Genomic DNA, 16,867 nt, shown 5'->3' on the forward strand with positions numbered 1-16,867 from the left:
GGTAAGTATTAACAAAAAAAGAAAAAATTCTTTAGTTAGAGAAATAGAAGCTTATTCCTAATGAGGCATGATATAAAATGTGTTAAATATATACTGGACTGTATTTGTATTCCAATGGAACTGTATGATCATTTGCATTTCCAGAGTAGATCGTTATAAATATTTCATGTAAGTATATATCGGGTTATATTAATTATACTATTATGTTGCTGTCCTACCGTGAGCAGTAATAAAAAGACAGGTATTTTGGCAGAGAGAGAGAACATTTAAAAATTTGAGTCTTGTGAATCTTCACTATGACAGATTATTTAACATGTAGACTAAAACATTTCCTAAGTGATTTCCTATACGTTTCTTTCTAAGTCCCTTGTATTTGTTTTCATGCACATTTTAAGAGGAAAAAAGTGCTCTTTCTAAATTTTATCCTGCCTATTTTTCTAACAGTCACCATGTTGCCAACTGCCGTATCTTAAGTGAAACGTATTATTGTTGTGAGCCCACACGGGAGGCTGTGGAAGCAGCACCCTGTAGCTCGCCTCTGGCTGCAGGGGAAGAACATGAGCTAGTTCCTGCCTCTGTTCACCCACCTCCCCTTGCTGCCTGGTCCTCCTCCCTGCCGCCTCTTTCCGTAGATGCTGGGGAAGCACGTTATCCTGGTGATCACTGGCCCTGGAGGGAGCTGTTAGGAGTGTGAGCTAGTCTTAGAATCAAAGAACTTGGATCATAAACTTGAAAATAAAGGACATTTTAAAAGCAAACATCAGCTTTTCATACGTTCAAAATCATCTCTCCTCTTTTAAAGAAGGCTTACAGTCTCTCTGTGTCCCCACTCCCCCCAATAAGATACCTTGGAGACACACACACACACACACACACACACACACACACACACGGAAGCTGGTAAAGAAAGGAAAATATTCAGAAAAGTCTAATTTCCACTTAACTTTGTCCTTCTGGATTGGTAGCATGAAGGTGAAACTCTCAAAATTCCTAAAGTTGTCAGTAGCCACAAAAACACTGGACTTAAGTGTGTGCAAAATTCCTCTCCTTCCATTTTGACTTTTAAAACAGCAGAGAAATCATGATATGTGTGTGGAGCTGTACAGACGTATATAACTGATATGGTTTTCATTTAAACTCTGTGTAGTCACCTTAAAATATTGGCCTTAGGGCATTAACTTATAAAAGAAATGTGTTTTGAAATAAGGAAACCATTAAGGTTGACGATTAATTTATGGTGGGCTTTTGTGATATTTGGTTAAGGTCACATGTGTTTAGCATATGACACAGACATTGGAATCAAAGCTTCTATGTTCCAAAACATATAAAAACCATTCCCTGACATCTTGCACCCTCGTGGTGCTCCGGGGCTTTCTTTCAAGGGGAAGAATTCCATTTGACATCAGTGGTCATGGAGCTTCTATATATGTTGCCTTGAATTTCATCCACATTTTGACAAGGGCTTCTGAGAGATTTCTAAAATTCCTGTAAAAACTGTAATGTTCAAGGACATAGCAGACACAGTTTTAAAATCCACTTTGTAACCTGCCCTAGAGAGGAACAGACAATGGGCTTCTTGCTGAGTGGCATGTGCTCATGCAGTGCCTGACCCCTGGACCACACTCCCTGCTCCTTGATCGGGAAGGCAAGTTCAGAGATCCTATGCCCCTCTGCCAGCATTTCTGTACTAGACCCCTAGAGACGAGAAGGACCCTTTGTGGTTTGGGGACAATCATTATATACATCTCATTTCCCTTTGAGAAGCTCAGAAAACTCTTTGTTCCTGTATTGTCACCCCCAAAGGCTCATGAGGTGCATATCGCCCCAGGGCCCATTCCCTGACATCTCGGGGGTAAGAGTTTGTTCTTGGCCTCTTGGAAGAGGATCCAGTACAAGGAGTGGCTCTCTGAGCTCTGCAGAGGCGGGGCCCTCCTCCCACGTCCCTCTCTGGGCTCTTCCAGCGCCCTTCTGTGTGCTCCTTCCTCACAGAGAAAGCCAGGGCCTTCCCCCAAACTCCGGAGCAGCTGAGCTCAGGCCAATTCTTGCCCCGAGGAGATCAAACCTCGCTTTTGGGGCCCTCATGGCCTCTTAACCATGGAGTGCTTGGAATAAGGTCTGTGGGCAGAAAGACTTGTTGGGTTGTTGCTGTTATCATTGTAGTATATTACCTACATATTCTATATTATATACTATCTAAATAGTTCCAGGGCAATGTGACATTTTTAGACACCCCTTATTTTATAGGTGAGGAAATCAAGAACCATAAAGGTTGAACAACTTGCCCCTTTATGATATAAACCGTTTTGAGACAATATTGTGCTTGTGTGTGTGAAGGAGACTACGCGTATGGACGGATGAATGAAAGGCTAGGTGGATGAAGAAATCAGAGCAGAAAGAATGCGTTGGCCTCATCCATAGGCGCTCAGTCTCCAGCGCTGTCCATCTGTCACGGCACCGTTTAGTATACAGTTGGACTGTTCTCTTTGCAGCCTAGCTTTTCCATTGTCACGACTTAAATTATGTAAACATTAAAGAGAAGCATAAACCTAAACCCCAAAGAGTTAAACATCTTTCAAAAGCTCTAAATGTTTGACTATTGTAAATACATGTTTTATTTGACAAAAGTGGCTCGCAGTCATAAATTAAAATGCGAGTCGATGTGAAATTCCACTGAGTATCATTATTCTAAAAATGTTCCCAGCATCTGAATCGCCCCTCTGTTCTCTGCAATGGCTCACATATGTGCATACCACCAACAGGCCCTGGCGGAACAGAGGGGCGATTCACACAGAGATGCATTAGGAATTTGTAGATTCCATCGGCAGACATGGACTGCACAAGGAACTCCAGTTTGAACAGTGTCTGACAAGGAGGGCTGGTCTAGGGTACAGACTTGCCGATAATGAAGTTAAGGGTCCATGATTCCAAATTGGAGTTGAAGAAACCCATCCCCCCCTATAACTTGACTGCAAAATTGCTACAAGCAGGACAATCAGCTCAAACAGGACTAATGAAAGCCAGAGCTGTATCAAATTTAAATGCCAGACAATTTGACCTTTAGATTTCCACAATCAAACCAGGAAAACTGACGAGGTAACTTTTCAAGGTTACTTCCCAAGTCAGTTCTATGCATGATCCATAAAATCAGAGCTGAACTCCAGGCTATCTTACGGTATTCAGTATTGCTTTCCTCTCTCTCCACTGTTTACCCAGCTCCGCATTGCCCTCCCCAGGAGTACACACATCTGTTCCCTTTAGGCCTGGAGAGTCACAGAAAGTCTTCTCAACATTCTCCACCAATGCCACCATCAACATATTTTATTTTTAATCATGTAGATGGGAGGAAATTTCCCCCAGTGGAAAACTATATTGAATATCAGTACAAGGGAGCCTTTTATCCTCCCTGTCGTTACGGGCAGTGTCAACGTTTCTATTTTCAAGGTTTCAATCTCAGCTAAATAAGAACCTCCCGCTCCAATGAGATTCCCGACACAGGAGGATCATTTGCATGTCTCTGAGGAGGCGATTTTGAGGAAAGAGAAAAACAATCAACAACAAATCCCCTAAATCCTAAAGCAAGCTTTTAAATTATCATAGGCATTGAGTTACTACTGCTTTGGGGTGAGTATTACATTTCTAAAAGAGAAATTGATTTGAAGAATTGACATTATTTTAAATATTTTGACATTTAAAGCTGGGAAAATACACTAAAGGAGATGTTATAGTGCTTTGAGTGTTTGTTTTGTAGCATCTTCTTAACTATTTTCTCATCCCCTTGATATGTGTGCTGGTAATTGTTATTGTCTCCCTTTTCAGCGGTGTCAGTGAGAAGTGACTGAGTGATTTGACAATGGCCAGTCAATAATCAATGCACATTGTCAATATCTGGGTTGTCTGTCCATAAGCGTAGAAGGACTCTAAAATTTCCATTGACATTCTGGCAACACAAGTGAGGTATTCAAGAGTTATAAACCATTGCATATACTCATTACATAATTCATTGCAGAGTGGCCCTTGTTTGTGGTATTTGGAGTTTTAGTAGTTATATCTTAACTTTATTTAAAAGCCAGAAAGAAAACAAACATTAAGCAGCTGATAATCATCACTTTGACTTCTACTTTACTTTGAAACTCAATCATTTCTCGGTTTCATCATTAGTAGAATCCTCAGTGTACCATTCCTTGGAAAATTCTTAAGAAGCTAATTCTTTTCATAGGAAATTCAATTTGCTTTTTATTGTCCCCAAAGTAAAAAAAAAAAAAAAAAAGCATAAAATTAATTTTAAAACAACTGTAACTTGCTTTACCATCTTCTCAAAGAGTGACACAGACAAGGAGAGCAATAATGATTAAAGCCTTATTCAGGTGTGTGGGGGTGAGGGAGGGAGAGATAGCCTTATGGGCTCTCTTGTCTCTAAGAGCACTGTCTTGTCAAATATTATATTTCCATCTTATAAAATATGGAAGATAGAACAGATTGTCTCCTTATCACTACTCTGCTTGACCCCTCTTATTAGCTGTGTGACCTCAGTAAGTCATTTAACCTCAGAGGGACTTAACCTCATCTTTGATTTGGGAGAAAAATGCCTACTCCACAGGGTTGTGCTGAGAAATTAATGGAGTTATGCCTTAAAACATTTTTATGAATTCTAACCTTCAAAAGTGTTAATAGTCATAGTCGTTGTCGTCATGGTAGGTGTTATTCCGCCGATTCAAGTCTATTGCAGGATGGATAAAAGAGAGAGTAAGAATGCGTGTAGGCAGGAGGTCTGGAATGATACCAATTAAAACACTGGGGCAGGCCACGGAATTGAGGAATGGCAATGGGTGGAAAATGGAAAGAAAAGCCTTTGAGAGCTGGGTATTTGTGCAGATTGTGTGGTCCTCCTAGGAATCTTATGGTCAGGATATTTTCTTACTTCTCCTTGAGAGAGGGTGATGGACTCGAAACAGGAAAAGATCTTCCACAGCCACAAAGCCACGTGTTTGCGTTGAGTGGCAGCTGGAAAAGTCTGTGGAAAAGTTAGCATATTTAATTTAGCTCCAGCCAACGCCAAGGCGAGAGATGAACTCTGGAATCAAACCTTGGTTTGAATTGCTTCCGGCTGCAAGGTTTTTGGCAAATCACATATCCTCTGAAGTCTCAATTTCCTTATCTGTAAATTGGAGTGAGATGATGTTCATAGGATCAGATAAGGTAATGAATGAAAAGTACCTGCCATGTAATGAACATAATGAATTTTAATTACTATTTATTTTATTATTAATTATAATTGTTTTAAGGTGAACCAAAGCAAAGATTTACCGATGAGAAAAATGAATGATCATGATAATGTTCTTGCTTTTTTTTTTTTCTTTGAAAAAGTAAAAGATTCAGTAGATGATTACTAGGATTATTATAAGATTATGTACAATTTTAAAGGGGTTTGAATGAGCCACTTTACTTATGATCTAAGTAAAACCTTCACCAAACCTTTTGTTAAGTTCACATACACAATTACTACAGATAGTCCTAAACTTGACCATTTCCTGTTAAAATGAAAGGAGTATCTCATCTAGAATCCCTTTTGTGAGCCAAAAGGAAGCTGTAGGTAATCTAGGCAGCTGTTCCTTTTTGAGAGAGTGAAGGTGGGCAAGGAGGGGTAGGCCTTAGGCATGGTCTTCTGAAATTGATGGACAAAGCTACAGATGGCAACTCTAGACTGCTTTCTGGTTTGCTCCTTGTCTCCTGATGCAAGGGCTCCCTCTGCAGGCGCCAACAACCCTCAGACTCTGAATGGAAACTAAGCCCAGCTATGCAAGCACCTCTTGCAATTCTGTTTATTTGTGCCTGTCGCTCTATCCACTGACAACAAAACTTAACACACTTCTTCAGTACCATTGGTGCTGCACTGTGGCAGAACCAGTGGTCTCAAGTGTGAAGTGAGTCCTGAGCACACTCCTCTTATACGCATCTACCTGATGTTGTAGCCCACCATGGACACGTGGCACACGGAACAAAAGGCAGGATGCATTTTTAAGACCCCACCGTAGTAGAGGACACTACCTCTGTGGATTCACACAGCTCTTAAGTACCCAATATGCCCATCTACTGAAAAATATGGTACATATGCACCAAGGAATGACCCTAATACCTATTATTGACCAATTCTAACATCGGCAATCTGTCAAGAATTAATTTAAAATCTATCAGATTCATAAAAGCCTGTAATAGATTATGTTCACATAGGTCAAAAGATAACAAAGGAATATTTTGGTTGATAACAGATAGCTATATGTCAACAGTTATATGAATAAGAATGGACAACTTATTGGAGGTCAACATTGCAGTACCACATACAACATGGCATCACACCCTTATACAGCTCATTTGTCAAAGTTCAAGTATAAAAAGGACAATAATGTGTCCTCAAGGTCAGCTATGCGATTGCATTCAGTCTCAGACATTTAAAAATGGTGAAGGGTAGGGGGAACTAAATACGAAAGAAAAAGAATAGTAAGAACAAACTTGATGAAGTGGCCTAAAGTAAACTCACTGCTGATTTCAGCTATTTTTCCCACTTGCTTTCCTATCTGGGATGCATGTGTGTGTGTGTGCATGTGTGTGTATTATTAGTATAATAAATATTAATTGAGAAGACGGTTTTGAATAAAATCATCATAAGAAAAGTATCACAAAGTAAATAGTGTCAAGTTCTTTCTTAAAATAAATACTACTTTATTAAAAATCTCCGTCTTCCTTCTTACATTTCCCTAATTTTTAAAATTTTGTACATACCAAGAATACACGAAATACATGTATGATATAGAATCTACCCGTGTGTTCTTCCTCCCCGTGGCCCATCTTTCTTCCCCTTATTAAGGATGAACATCACAGCAACCTTTCCTCACCCTCATTGGTGTGATATTAATTAGGTATTGTTCATGGATTTTAAAAATATGTTATTAAAAACATGAAAATGATTAAGCATACACAAAAGCAGAAACACTAGTAAATTCCCATTTACCCATCACACTTGTTCAACGATTATCAACACGTCTATCTGTATTCCGCATCCCTCACTTCTCCCACTGCATTATCCCAGCAAATCCCAGACATCACCCATACAGAGCTTTAGCATCTGTCTCTCTAATGTGAGAACTCTTAAAAAAAAAAAGAAAGAAACATGACTGCAATACCATTAGCAAGCCTAAAAATATATTAATAACAATTCCACAGTATTATCCACTTTCAAACATTAAAATTTCCCAGTGTATCTTATAAATGTATTATAGTTGGTTTGTCTGAATTGGGATCCAAAAGTGTCCACACATTGCATTTGAATTCACATCTTTTTAAAATCAAAGGTTACATGTCTTTCATTTCTCCTTTGCACTTCCTTTGTGGATGGGTTCTTTGTCCTTGAGGATTTTGCTGATGGTGTCCTTGTGGTGTAGTTCAACATGCTTCTCCATCCTCTGCTCTTTTTTTGTCTTGTTTTATAATTGGTAGTTAGATCTAGACACCTGCTCAGATACAGGTTCAGTTTTCCTTAGCTAGAATGCATATGGTCCCATTGCATCACATCAGGGGTCTAACCTCATCATGGAAAGGTAGACATAAAGAGAAACACAGGAGAGGGGTCCATTGTGTCTGTGTAGGGTTGAGGGTGACCAGGCAAACAAGACAATTATTGTTGATAAAATATTTAATGATTCTGGATAAAATCTACTTAACTATGTTTACTACTTAACTACTTACTGTGTTCTGTTTTGCTGGAGGGACTCAAAATGTAGCAAGTGTGTGAGTCAGTCAGGTGTAGTTGGATAACCTCCCTCAGTGAATTTATAGACACTCCCTTTAAGGGTACTTCAGAGGTACTCCAGGAAAGAGAGATATAGTAAAAGTGTACGTAACACAAGACAAGTTCATGTTGGAACTCTTGATAATCAGAGTGATCATTTAAGCTGAGAGAAACTTGGGGCCACTCAAATTTGGGAGTCAGAAGGAGAGATGTGTTAAAGAGCGAATTAGTATCCGTGGTCTCAGAAGCAGTTGAGTAATAACAGGGAGAGATGGAGACTGGAGACCAGTATCAGAGAAGTGGTATATAAGCCAAAGGGAAATATTTAATTATAAAAACAGACCTGGCCGATTTTGCTCAGCAGTTAGAGTGTTGGCCCATGGACCAGAGAGACCCAGGTTTGGTTCCCACCAAGGGCATGTACCTCGGATGCAGTTTGTCCCCGGCCCTGGTTGGGGTCGTGTGGGTGGCAACCACTCGATGTGTCTCTATCACATTGATGTTTCTCTCTCTCTCTTCCTCCCTCTTTTCCTCCCGCTCTATCTGAAGATAAATGCAAAAAAAAAAAAAAAAAAAATGTCCTTGGGTGAGGATAAAAAAAATAAAAACAGAGATGAAAAGAATTAAGTCAGTAATAAAACATAGTTTGAAAGTTTTCCTCACTCTTTTAAGGCCTTGTTTTCTCTAGAAGTATTTTAAAGGCTTGTAAGTAAAAAATAAAGGATGAGCTGTTTTTCTAGATGAACAATTTCATCATTTCTTAAAATCCATGATTTTTGCCCTGTTGAAAACTATAAGCTCCTTAGCTCCTAACAGGACACGGACAAAACAAGACCCAGGGCAAAGAGCTTGGGAGATCTAGGTTCCAAACCTGGCTCCGGTCCTTTCTTTTTAAAAACAACAACCACCACCTTCATTGAGATGTATTTAATACATCATAGAATTCACCCATTACAAGCATAAAATTCAATGATTATTTAGTAAATTTACCAAGTTGTACAGACATTACTGTAATTCAGTTTTAGAACATTTTCTCCCCCCCAATAAGATCCCTCATGCCCACCCTGGCTGGTTTGGCTCAGCAGATAGAGTGTCAGCCCATGGACCCAAGGGTCATGGGTTCAATTCTGGTCAAAGACATGTTACTTGAGTTGTAGGTTTGATCCCCGGCACTGGTCAGTGTCGTGTGGGAAGCAACAGATCTATGCGTCTCCCTTTTATCAATGTTTCTCTCTCTCTCTCCCTCCCTCCCTTCCACTCTCTCTAAAAATCAATAGAAAAATATCCTTGGGTGAGGATTAACAAAACAAACAATCAAAAAAAATTTCTCATGCCCATTTACAGTTAATTCTATTTCTGGCCTCAGGCAACCACTGATTAATGTCTCTATAGATTGGCCATTTCTGGACACTTTATATAAATGAAATGAAACTATATGTCTTCCCATATATATGGCTTCTTTTACTGCAAATAATGTTTTTGGGCTTCATCCGTGTGAAAGCATGCATCTGTAGTTCATTCTTTTTTATTGCTAGCTATCCACACTTTATCTATCCATTTGCCAGTTGATGGGCATTTAGGTCGTTTCCAGTTTGGGGCTATTATGAATAATGCTGCCAAGAGCATTTGTATGTAAGTCTTGGTGTGGACATATGTTTTCATTTTCCTTGGAGTGAAATTACTAGATCACAAGGTAAATTTATGTTGAACTTTTAAAGAAATTGACTGCCAAACTGTTTCCCAAAGTGGGTGCACCAGCAAGATAGGAAGATTGCTATTTCTCCACATCCTCCTAGCTCTGCCTCTTAATAGCTGTGCAGCCTTGGGCAAACCTTAGCTTCCTCTCCAGCAAAACAGGCGGGGTGAGGAGTTAACATTTACCAAGTGCCCACTCTGTGCTGGACTCTGTGTAAGGCACACTCACATTCTTGGTCTCACTTCATTGTCCTGCCCGTGACATGTAGATATGATTTTCCATGTATCTGATGAATTTACTGAGGCTCAGAGCAGGTAGGTTAATTAGCGATCACTGTGATACAGGATGGTTGTAACTACTAAATTATATCACATAACATACATGAACATGTTTAGTAAAGTGCTGTGCACCTAGAAGGTGGTTAATGAAGAGATTTTTATTTCTCTGCTTCCTCTTGTCATCATTCACATCTCAAAGAGGCCTAACCACAGGGCCTGCCTTAGCCTAATCAGGTCCCACCTGTTTTCTGGTGATAGTCATCTGTTAGGAAACTGTCACAGGAATCTGAAAAGCCTGAGGACTCATCCTGCAGTCGCAACCCCCTAGTGGCAGAAGTAACCCAGAGCCAATCCCTAACCCAAGTAACAAACTGCTGCGTAAAATAAGAAGAGCAACTAGTCCAGGGTGGGGTTGTATGTTTTCATTGCTTTTTGTTCATGTCTCTTTTCACAATGATGATAACTATTTTTCCAAATTCCAGAGAAGGAAGTTCTGGAAAAAAAAAGTGTATATTAAGATTGCCAAGAAGTTAATTGATGTAATTGTTTTGAAATGGACCCGGTTGGCTTAAAGATTGATAAATGGCAATAAGAAATAAAAACAAAAGGAGATAACATTCCCTTTGTCAAGTTTAAGAAAGTGGTGTGGGAATAAAAGGACTCAGCAGTTTAGTCAAATCCAAGGGTGTGGAATTTTAAAATATATTTTCGAATATGAAAATGTATATGAAATATTTCTAATACTCTAAATAAGTAACATAAAGTGGTTTTAAAAATCAGTAACTTGCCATTCATTGTCTTTTTAGGGAGAGCCTGGCGTCCGAGGACCTCCGGGCCCCTCTGGGCCTCGGGGCATAGGAACCCAAGGGCCCAAGGTGAGTCCTCAGGTCTACGCTCTGTATGAGGGTCAGGTACCAGCAGTGACAACCAAGTGAACATTCACTTCTTTGTAAGTGCTCACTTTGGTGCTTATTCATTTTTTTCTTGATTACTGATGAAAAATCTTCTTTTCTCATATCACGTGAATTTTCAGTAAATAGAACATTTAAAGCCATTCTGTTCCCCAAAAGAAATTAGGAAGCCATTGTCTCTTAAGAAAGTGGTTGCTGAGTGCTCAGAATATTCCCAGGTTCCTTAGGCTGTGCCATCATCAAAACGCATGTCTTTACCTTGCCCAGAGCTGCTTCTGGGACCCTTTTAATGGGACACCAGCTAATGTGGCTGTTGTGTCATATGGTTGTGTCATATGTGGGCAGTATGCTGTCAGGGGCCTCAGTGCAAGGGTCTGGGTTTCCTGTCCCCACCGTAGGTAAGAGAAACTTCCTTTGGCTCCCTATGATTTCATTTCTATTCTCTTCCTTCGCCACCTCCAATTTGGGGATTATTCATTCTTTTATTCTTTTAATTCAATGTTTCTCAAGGAGGGAGATTTTGTCCTCCCCTCTCCACCGTAGGGGGACATTTGGCGACGTCTGGGATCATTTTGGGGGATCACAACCGGAGAAGAATTGTTATTGACAATAACAAGGCCAGGGATGCTGCTAAATGTCCCACAGTGCACAAGACAGCCCCCCATAATAAGGAATTATCCAGCCAGCTCAAAATGTCAATAGTGCTGAGGTTGAGAAACTCGTTTCATTGTTCATTCACTTGCTCAATGAATATTTTTTGACTTGTTCAAAAAATAAGATAAAGAAGTATCAGTATGTTTATAGGGAATACAGGTGTCCATGAGCCACCCATCACAAATTCAAACTTCAAATAGTTGCACAGAAGTGAATTAAAATCCTGTGATCAGAGAGGAAAGGGGAGAGGCTTTATGAGTGAAAGTTACGGAGGATCTCAGAATTACTAAGATTCTTTGTCTTTTTTTTTTTTTTGGTCCATCAATTCCCTTTGGGCAGTGGGTTATTTCTTAACCTCATAAATCACTTGATGTGGGTGAAGATTGCCCCCAAGATATTATAGTTATTATCACTGGGTGATAGGAAGATGGGTCTTTTTCTTCAGTGTTATCTTTCTGTTTAATTTTTTTTCTTACAATCAGAAAAAAAACAATAAAGCTTTTTTTCATATTAAAAAGAAAAAGTCTGACTTATACAGTAACTTATATTAACCCAGCATGTCTACAAAGGTTATGCCATCAAATGTTAATTTGGGAACTTCGGGGATAGTTAAACTAATCTCTCTATTGTGAGACTTCTTAGAGGCTCTACTATTTTAATATGTGCTAGAGACCTCCAAGGAGAGGCGTGGTGTAGAACATCATCCAATTTCATTTGGCCACAGAAGTTTTTTTCTCAAGATATATGGGGTTCACTTCCTCTACAAGAAATGCATGCCAGGAAATCACATACTTTTTGCTTCATTTACCTATTTTCTCAAAAATCTAACACTGATGCACATTAATATCCACTGACTCTTTCGCCGCGGCCCTGGTGAATTAGCTCCACGTTGAAATGCAGCAATAGATGGAAGGCTACGTAGAGCTGTGTGTGAGGCGTTTTCACACCCCAGTGTTCTGGGGTTGGTGGCAGGGAAGCTGACAGAGCCCATGCTGACACAGATACTAGGCCAATAACACTCTGCTTACACCAAGCTGCTCTGCCTTAAGGCTTTGTTCACATTTGGATTATAGGTAAGATTTCGGCAAAGGATCCTGTGGCTTAAAAATGTTGGAAAACCACTGCTTTCTATAAAATGTGACATAGCTTACGGGCAGCATGGGTGAAGGTCCTGATCAGACTGAAGGAAGAGCAGAGCCAAGAGCAATGATACATTGTTTCTCCCTCTATCTCTTTACACTGGTCTGATTTCTCTCCATCTTCCACAGGGTGATATTGGGCAGAAAGGCTTGCCTGGCCCTCCCGGGCCCCCTGGCTATGGATTGCAAGGAATTAAAGTAAGTGAACATGACTGTGCTAGAATCACCTCTCAATCTACTGGGGTGATGGAGAAAAGAGGTTGTAGACAATATAAAATATGACTGTTATGAAATGAATTTAACATAAGTGTAGCCATTCACATTGCATCTGGTATTTAAAGACGCCATCCAGCAGTGTCAAAGGGGTATAAGGACATTGTTTCACGAATGCTAAATATTTCATAAATTGCTCGGTGAAAAATGTAACTGTTGCAGTGCTTTGTTGTGCTGCGCTGTGGCATCCCTGGTCCTGGGAAACCCTGCAAACATGACGGGCTCACCCCCTGGGGCACCACAGCAGCTCCCTGTCATTCCCATGCTGTCTCCCGTGCCTAGCTGGCCCTGCTGCAGAGTTCCAGCTCCTGAAGGCCTCAGAGCTCTTCTCGGCCACACACGCCTATTGGCTGTCTGGATGCATATGCTCTGTGGTCTTTGGTCTCAACGTGGCCTTGGTGCTTCAGGTTCATGGCATAGTCCAGGTTTTGTGATGCCATCATCTTGACCCACTGCGAGCCTCCAGCACTGACCTTTCCCTTAGATATGGACTCTAGATGAGCCAGTAAGTCCCTCGGTAAACTCAGAAGGGACAAAGGATGGGGCTGGGTCTTGAGAGAATTCCTTAATATGTCAATTAGCCCTTGAGGGGCCAGGAGGGACATAATGAGAGGGTGGGTCATTCCGCTTAAAAAGCCAAGTATGGGGACAGACAGAAATCTGCATCTCTACTCAGGAATCACTCCAGTTTCCTTCTCCCCGTCTCTGAGTCAGTTCCAGTGTCCTGGTCAGCCCTGACATTCCCATCGTATTTTTCCTCAGAGGCTCAGAGGGTCTTAGAAAAATGAGATTCCTGGCAGCCCTGCAAGACTGTAGGATTCTGAGGTACATTTGTGGACTGGGACTATCACTCCTGCTATGCGTAAACCCTTCATTTGTGGAAAGAATGGATTTCTGTAACAATGGCTTCTGTTCTTTGTTGAGGCCTGAACATGACTGATCCCATCCTGACTGAGGGAACTGTCCCTGGGGGCTGTGGCGAAGGATGGGTTGACTAATATTTCAAGCCTAGCTGGTTTATTATCAGTGAGAAGAAAAAAAAATAGCTTCAGTGACATGCAGTGGAATCAGGTGAACACTATCTGGCAGGAATCTCAGTGTCTCCAAAGCTGACAAATGGTGATGACTTCAGTTGTCCCATGGTCACAGAGCTATCCAATCAACCTCCGAGACATCTGGGGCCCAGGAATGGAAGGAAAGTCAGTCTGAATGACCTCTCTCTTCCATCTGTATTCTGATTCCAAGGTGTAATGGAAAGAGAATGAGCTTTAGAGCCACTCAGACCTTTGCCTGAATCTTTCTAGTTATGTAAGCTTGGACAAATCATGTATCTTTGTTGAGCCTCAGTTTACTCATCTTTAAAATGGGGATAATAAAGCCTATTTACAAGGTGTTGTGAAGATGAAATTGTACCAACTGCCTAGGACACAGTAGTGGCTATTCAACTAGAGCTTGGGCTATAGAGTCAGATTTGAATCATGGCTCCCAGAGTACTGCATCTCTGCCTCAGCTTCCACATCGGAGCAATGGGGATAAGGACAGTACCACGGTATTTCCTAAAGTTGTCGTGAAGCATTAAATGAGACAGTATGCATGATGCATTTTACATAGGTTCAGCACACAGTTACATATATAGTAAAGGTTGTAGTTACTCAGCCCTTTCTGCCAGTACTTCCTTTATTCTCCAGGATGAAGGTCCAGAACTCTGACATTCAAGTGGTTTAATGCTCTAGAACATAAAATATTGGTTGCATTAATTAGTGGAGGCATGGCTTTAGTAGCCCAAAAGACCCCAAAATGTATAATGGCTCAAACACAATAGAGGTTTCTATTCACGTAATAGGCCGTGTGGGTATTAGTGGTGGATTTTCTTCCATATAGAATTTCAGAGAACCTCATGTTCTATTTATGGTTCCTCCATCTGCTGGGCCTCTTTACTACTTACATCATCCAGCAAGCAGAAAGAGAGTGTGAAAAAGGCATACTTGCATCTTTTTTTGTTTGTTTGTTTTTGGTCAATCCTCATCCAAAGATATTTTTTCCAGTGATTTTTTTTTTTTTAATTTTAATTTTGGAAGAGAGAGAGAAAGAGAGAGAGAGAGAGAGAAACATCTATGTGAGAGAGACAAATCTAGTGGTTGCCTCCTAAACATGCCCTGTCCAGGGCCAGAGATCGAACCTGCAACCAAGGTATGTGTCCTTGACCGGGAATCAAACCCATGACCCTTCGATGCACAGGCCCACACTCTGTCCACTGAGCCACACCTGCCAGGGTGGCACACTTGCTTTTTAAATATCTTGCCAGGAAGTGACAGACATCACCTCTGACTACATTTTATTGGTGAGAACTAGTCTCGTGGGAAGGGACTCCAGCTGTGTGCCCGGGAAGAAGGGAACCAGAAGTCTGATAAAGAACTGGCATTTACTGTTGCACATAATTTAACCTGTTTCTAGGTAAGATGAAAAGGTGTTTGTTGTTCTAAACTATGCAAGTGGTTTCAGAAGAGAACAAGAAACAAGAGTGGTCTCCGTGACAACTTTCAAGATGTCTCGTCACTCTCCTGACATTGTGGGACACAGTCACTCGGGCTTCAAGGACTGGGTTCAGCACTATCATTTCTTTAACCCTACCTTGAAAAGGAAACCTTAGATCCCTGATAACTTCTTATTTATTTTAAGCAGCATCAGGAGCACCGGTGGGTGATTTAGAAATTGTTTTCAGTAGATAGGCTGAGTACCACGTAAAGAAATGGACAAGGCTTGGGGTTCCGTGGGACCAGGGAATTTTTATTTCTGTCTATGACAAAGTCAGGGCCAGAGTTTGAGGGACCCCTGCAACCTGGGAGGAGGGGTGCCTTAAAGACCAGGGGACATGGGCACGGTATCAGAGGAGGGAGGCGGAGCTGGCAGGAAGAGCCCAATGTCTGAAGATAAAGAGGACCCAGCAGTGAGGGTCCGGTGGGGAATAAGGGAGGGTGGGAATCCTAGGGTACTACTGGGAATCCAGTAGCCTTTGAGACCAGCAGGGGTGTGGTGAGCCCAACTTACAGGGCCTAGAGAAGGGACAGCCAGAATGAAAATGGCTTTTCCCACCAAAGAGCTCTGATGAGAAACTCAGGGTGGAACCTTGAAGAACCTTGGCTCAGTGCTTAGTTACCATCGTTTCTTAGGCAGACTTTTCCTCCGTTTCAGCTGTGTCGGAGTAACCGTGGTTCTGTAAACTCCAAGCTTCTTGGTACTGCCCAGGTATTCTGTGTCCCTTCACCAGAAGGAGTGTCAGCACACTGGGGTGCAGCGCTCACAGGGAGCCTGCCAGCCTTCCCTGAGGCTCCCCCTGGGGTCTGATCTCTTTCAAAGTTTCCAGAATCCATTGAACTAGATCTTTTAGAGGGGACCCATGACAGCATGGAAAATTGGCCCCCTTCAAGGCCAACTAGAGATGATTTATTCACTGAAATGAAGCTGACCTAAGAGGGAAAAGAATCACATTCTAGGTACACAGTTTTTCCTCCCAGTACACAGAAGATTTCCCGGTCATTTGGCCTCCACCGTTGCTCTCGAGAAGTGCTCTGTCTAGCTGTCCCTTCGGTGAGCATCTGTCCTTTTCTCTGGGGTTTTTAAGGTCTTCTCTCTTTATTTGGTATTATGCAGCTTCACTATGATGCATTTAGATGGAGCTTTCATTTTAGTTATCCTGCTTGATATCTGTTAGAATTCCTGGTTCTGTGGACCAGTATTTTCGTTCATTGTTTCTGGGAAATTCTCTGCCTTATCTTTGCAGTAAGTAATCTGAAGCAATTGGCTCTAGTCTCCCCACTTCCCACCTGTTGTGTCTCTCTGGAGCTGCAATCAGTTAAACCTTTTTATTGTTTCCTCCTACATATCTGTCCTTTCTTATTTTTAATCTTGTCTTTCTGCGTCACAGTATCTCTTAGGTTTTTCTAGTCAGTTTTCCAGTTTGCTAAATTTTTTTTTTTTTTCCAGCTGTGTCACATTCGTTGTTTAATCGGTCCGGTAAATTTTTAGCTTTGATTACATTTTGTATTTCTAGATGTTCTATTTGAGTTTTTAAAATCCATACAGTCATTCTGTATAGAGTATTGTTTTAGAAAAAAAAATTATCAGACCTTATC

General features: G+C 41.1%; 1 protein-coding gene across 1 annotated transcript in view; it reads left to right on the forward strand.

Moving 5' to 3' along the window:
• Positions 1-16,867, forward strand: part of COL28A1 (collagen type XXVIII alpha 1 chain) — a 151,767-nt gene that overhangs the window by 84,406 nt on the left and 50,494 nt on the right. Inside the window, exons 27-28 of the mRNA XM_036247179.1 lie at positions 10,564-10,632; positions 12,591-12,659. Coding sequence (XP_036103072.1) covers positions 10,564-10,632; positions 12,591-12,659 — 138 coding nt within the window. The remainder of the gene's footprint in view (positions 1-10,563; positions 10,633-12,590; positions 12,660-16,867) is intronic.

This window comes from Molossus molossus, unplaced genomic scaffold, assembly GCF_014108415.1.
Source record: "Molossus molossus isolate mMolMol1 unplaced genomic scaffold, mMolMol1.p scaffold_m16_p_7, whole genome shotgun sequence".
Lineage (NCBI taxonomy): Eukaryota > Metazoa > Chordata > Mammalia > Chiroptera > Molossidae > Molossus > Molossus molossus.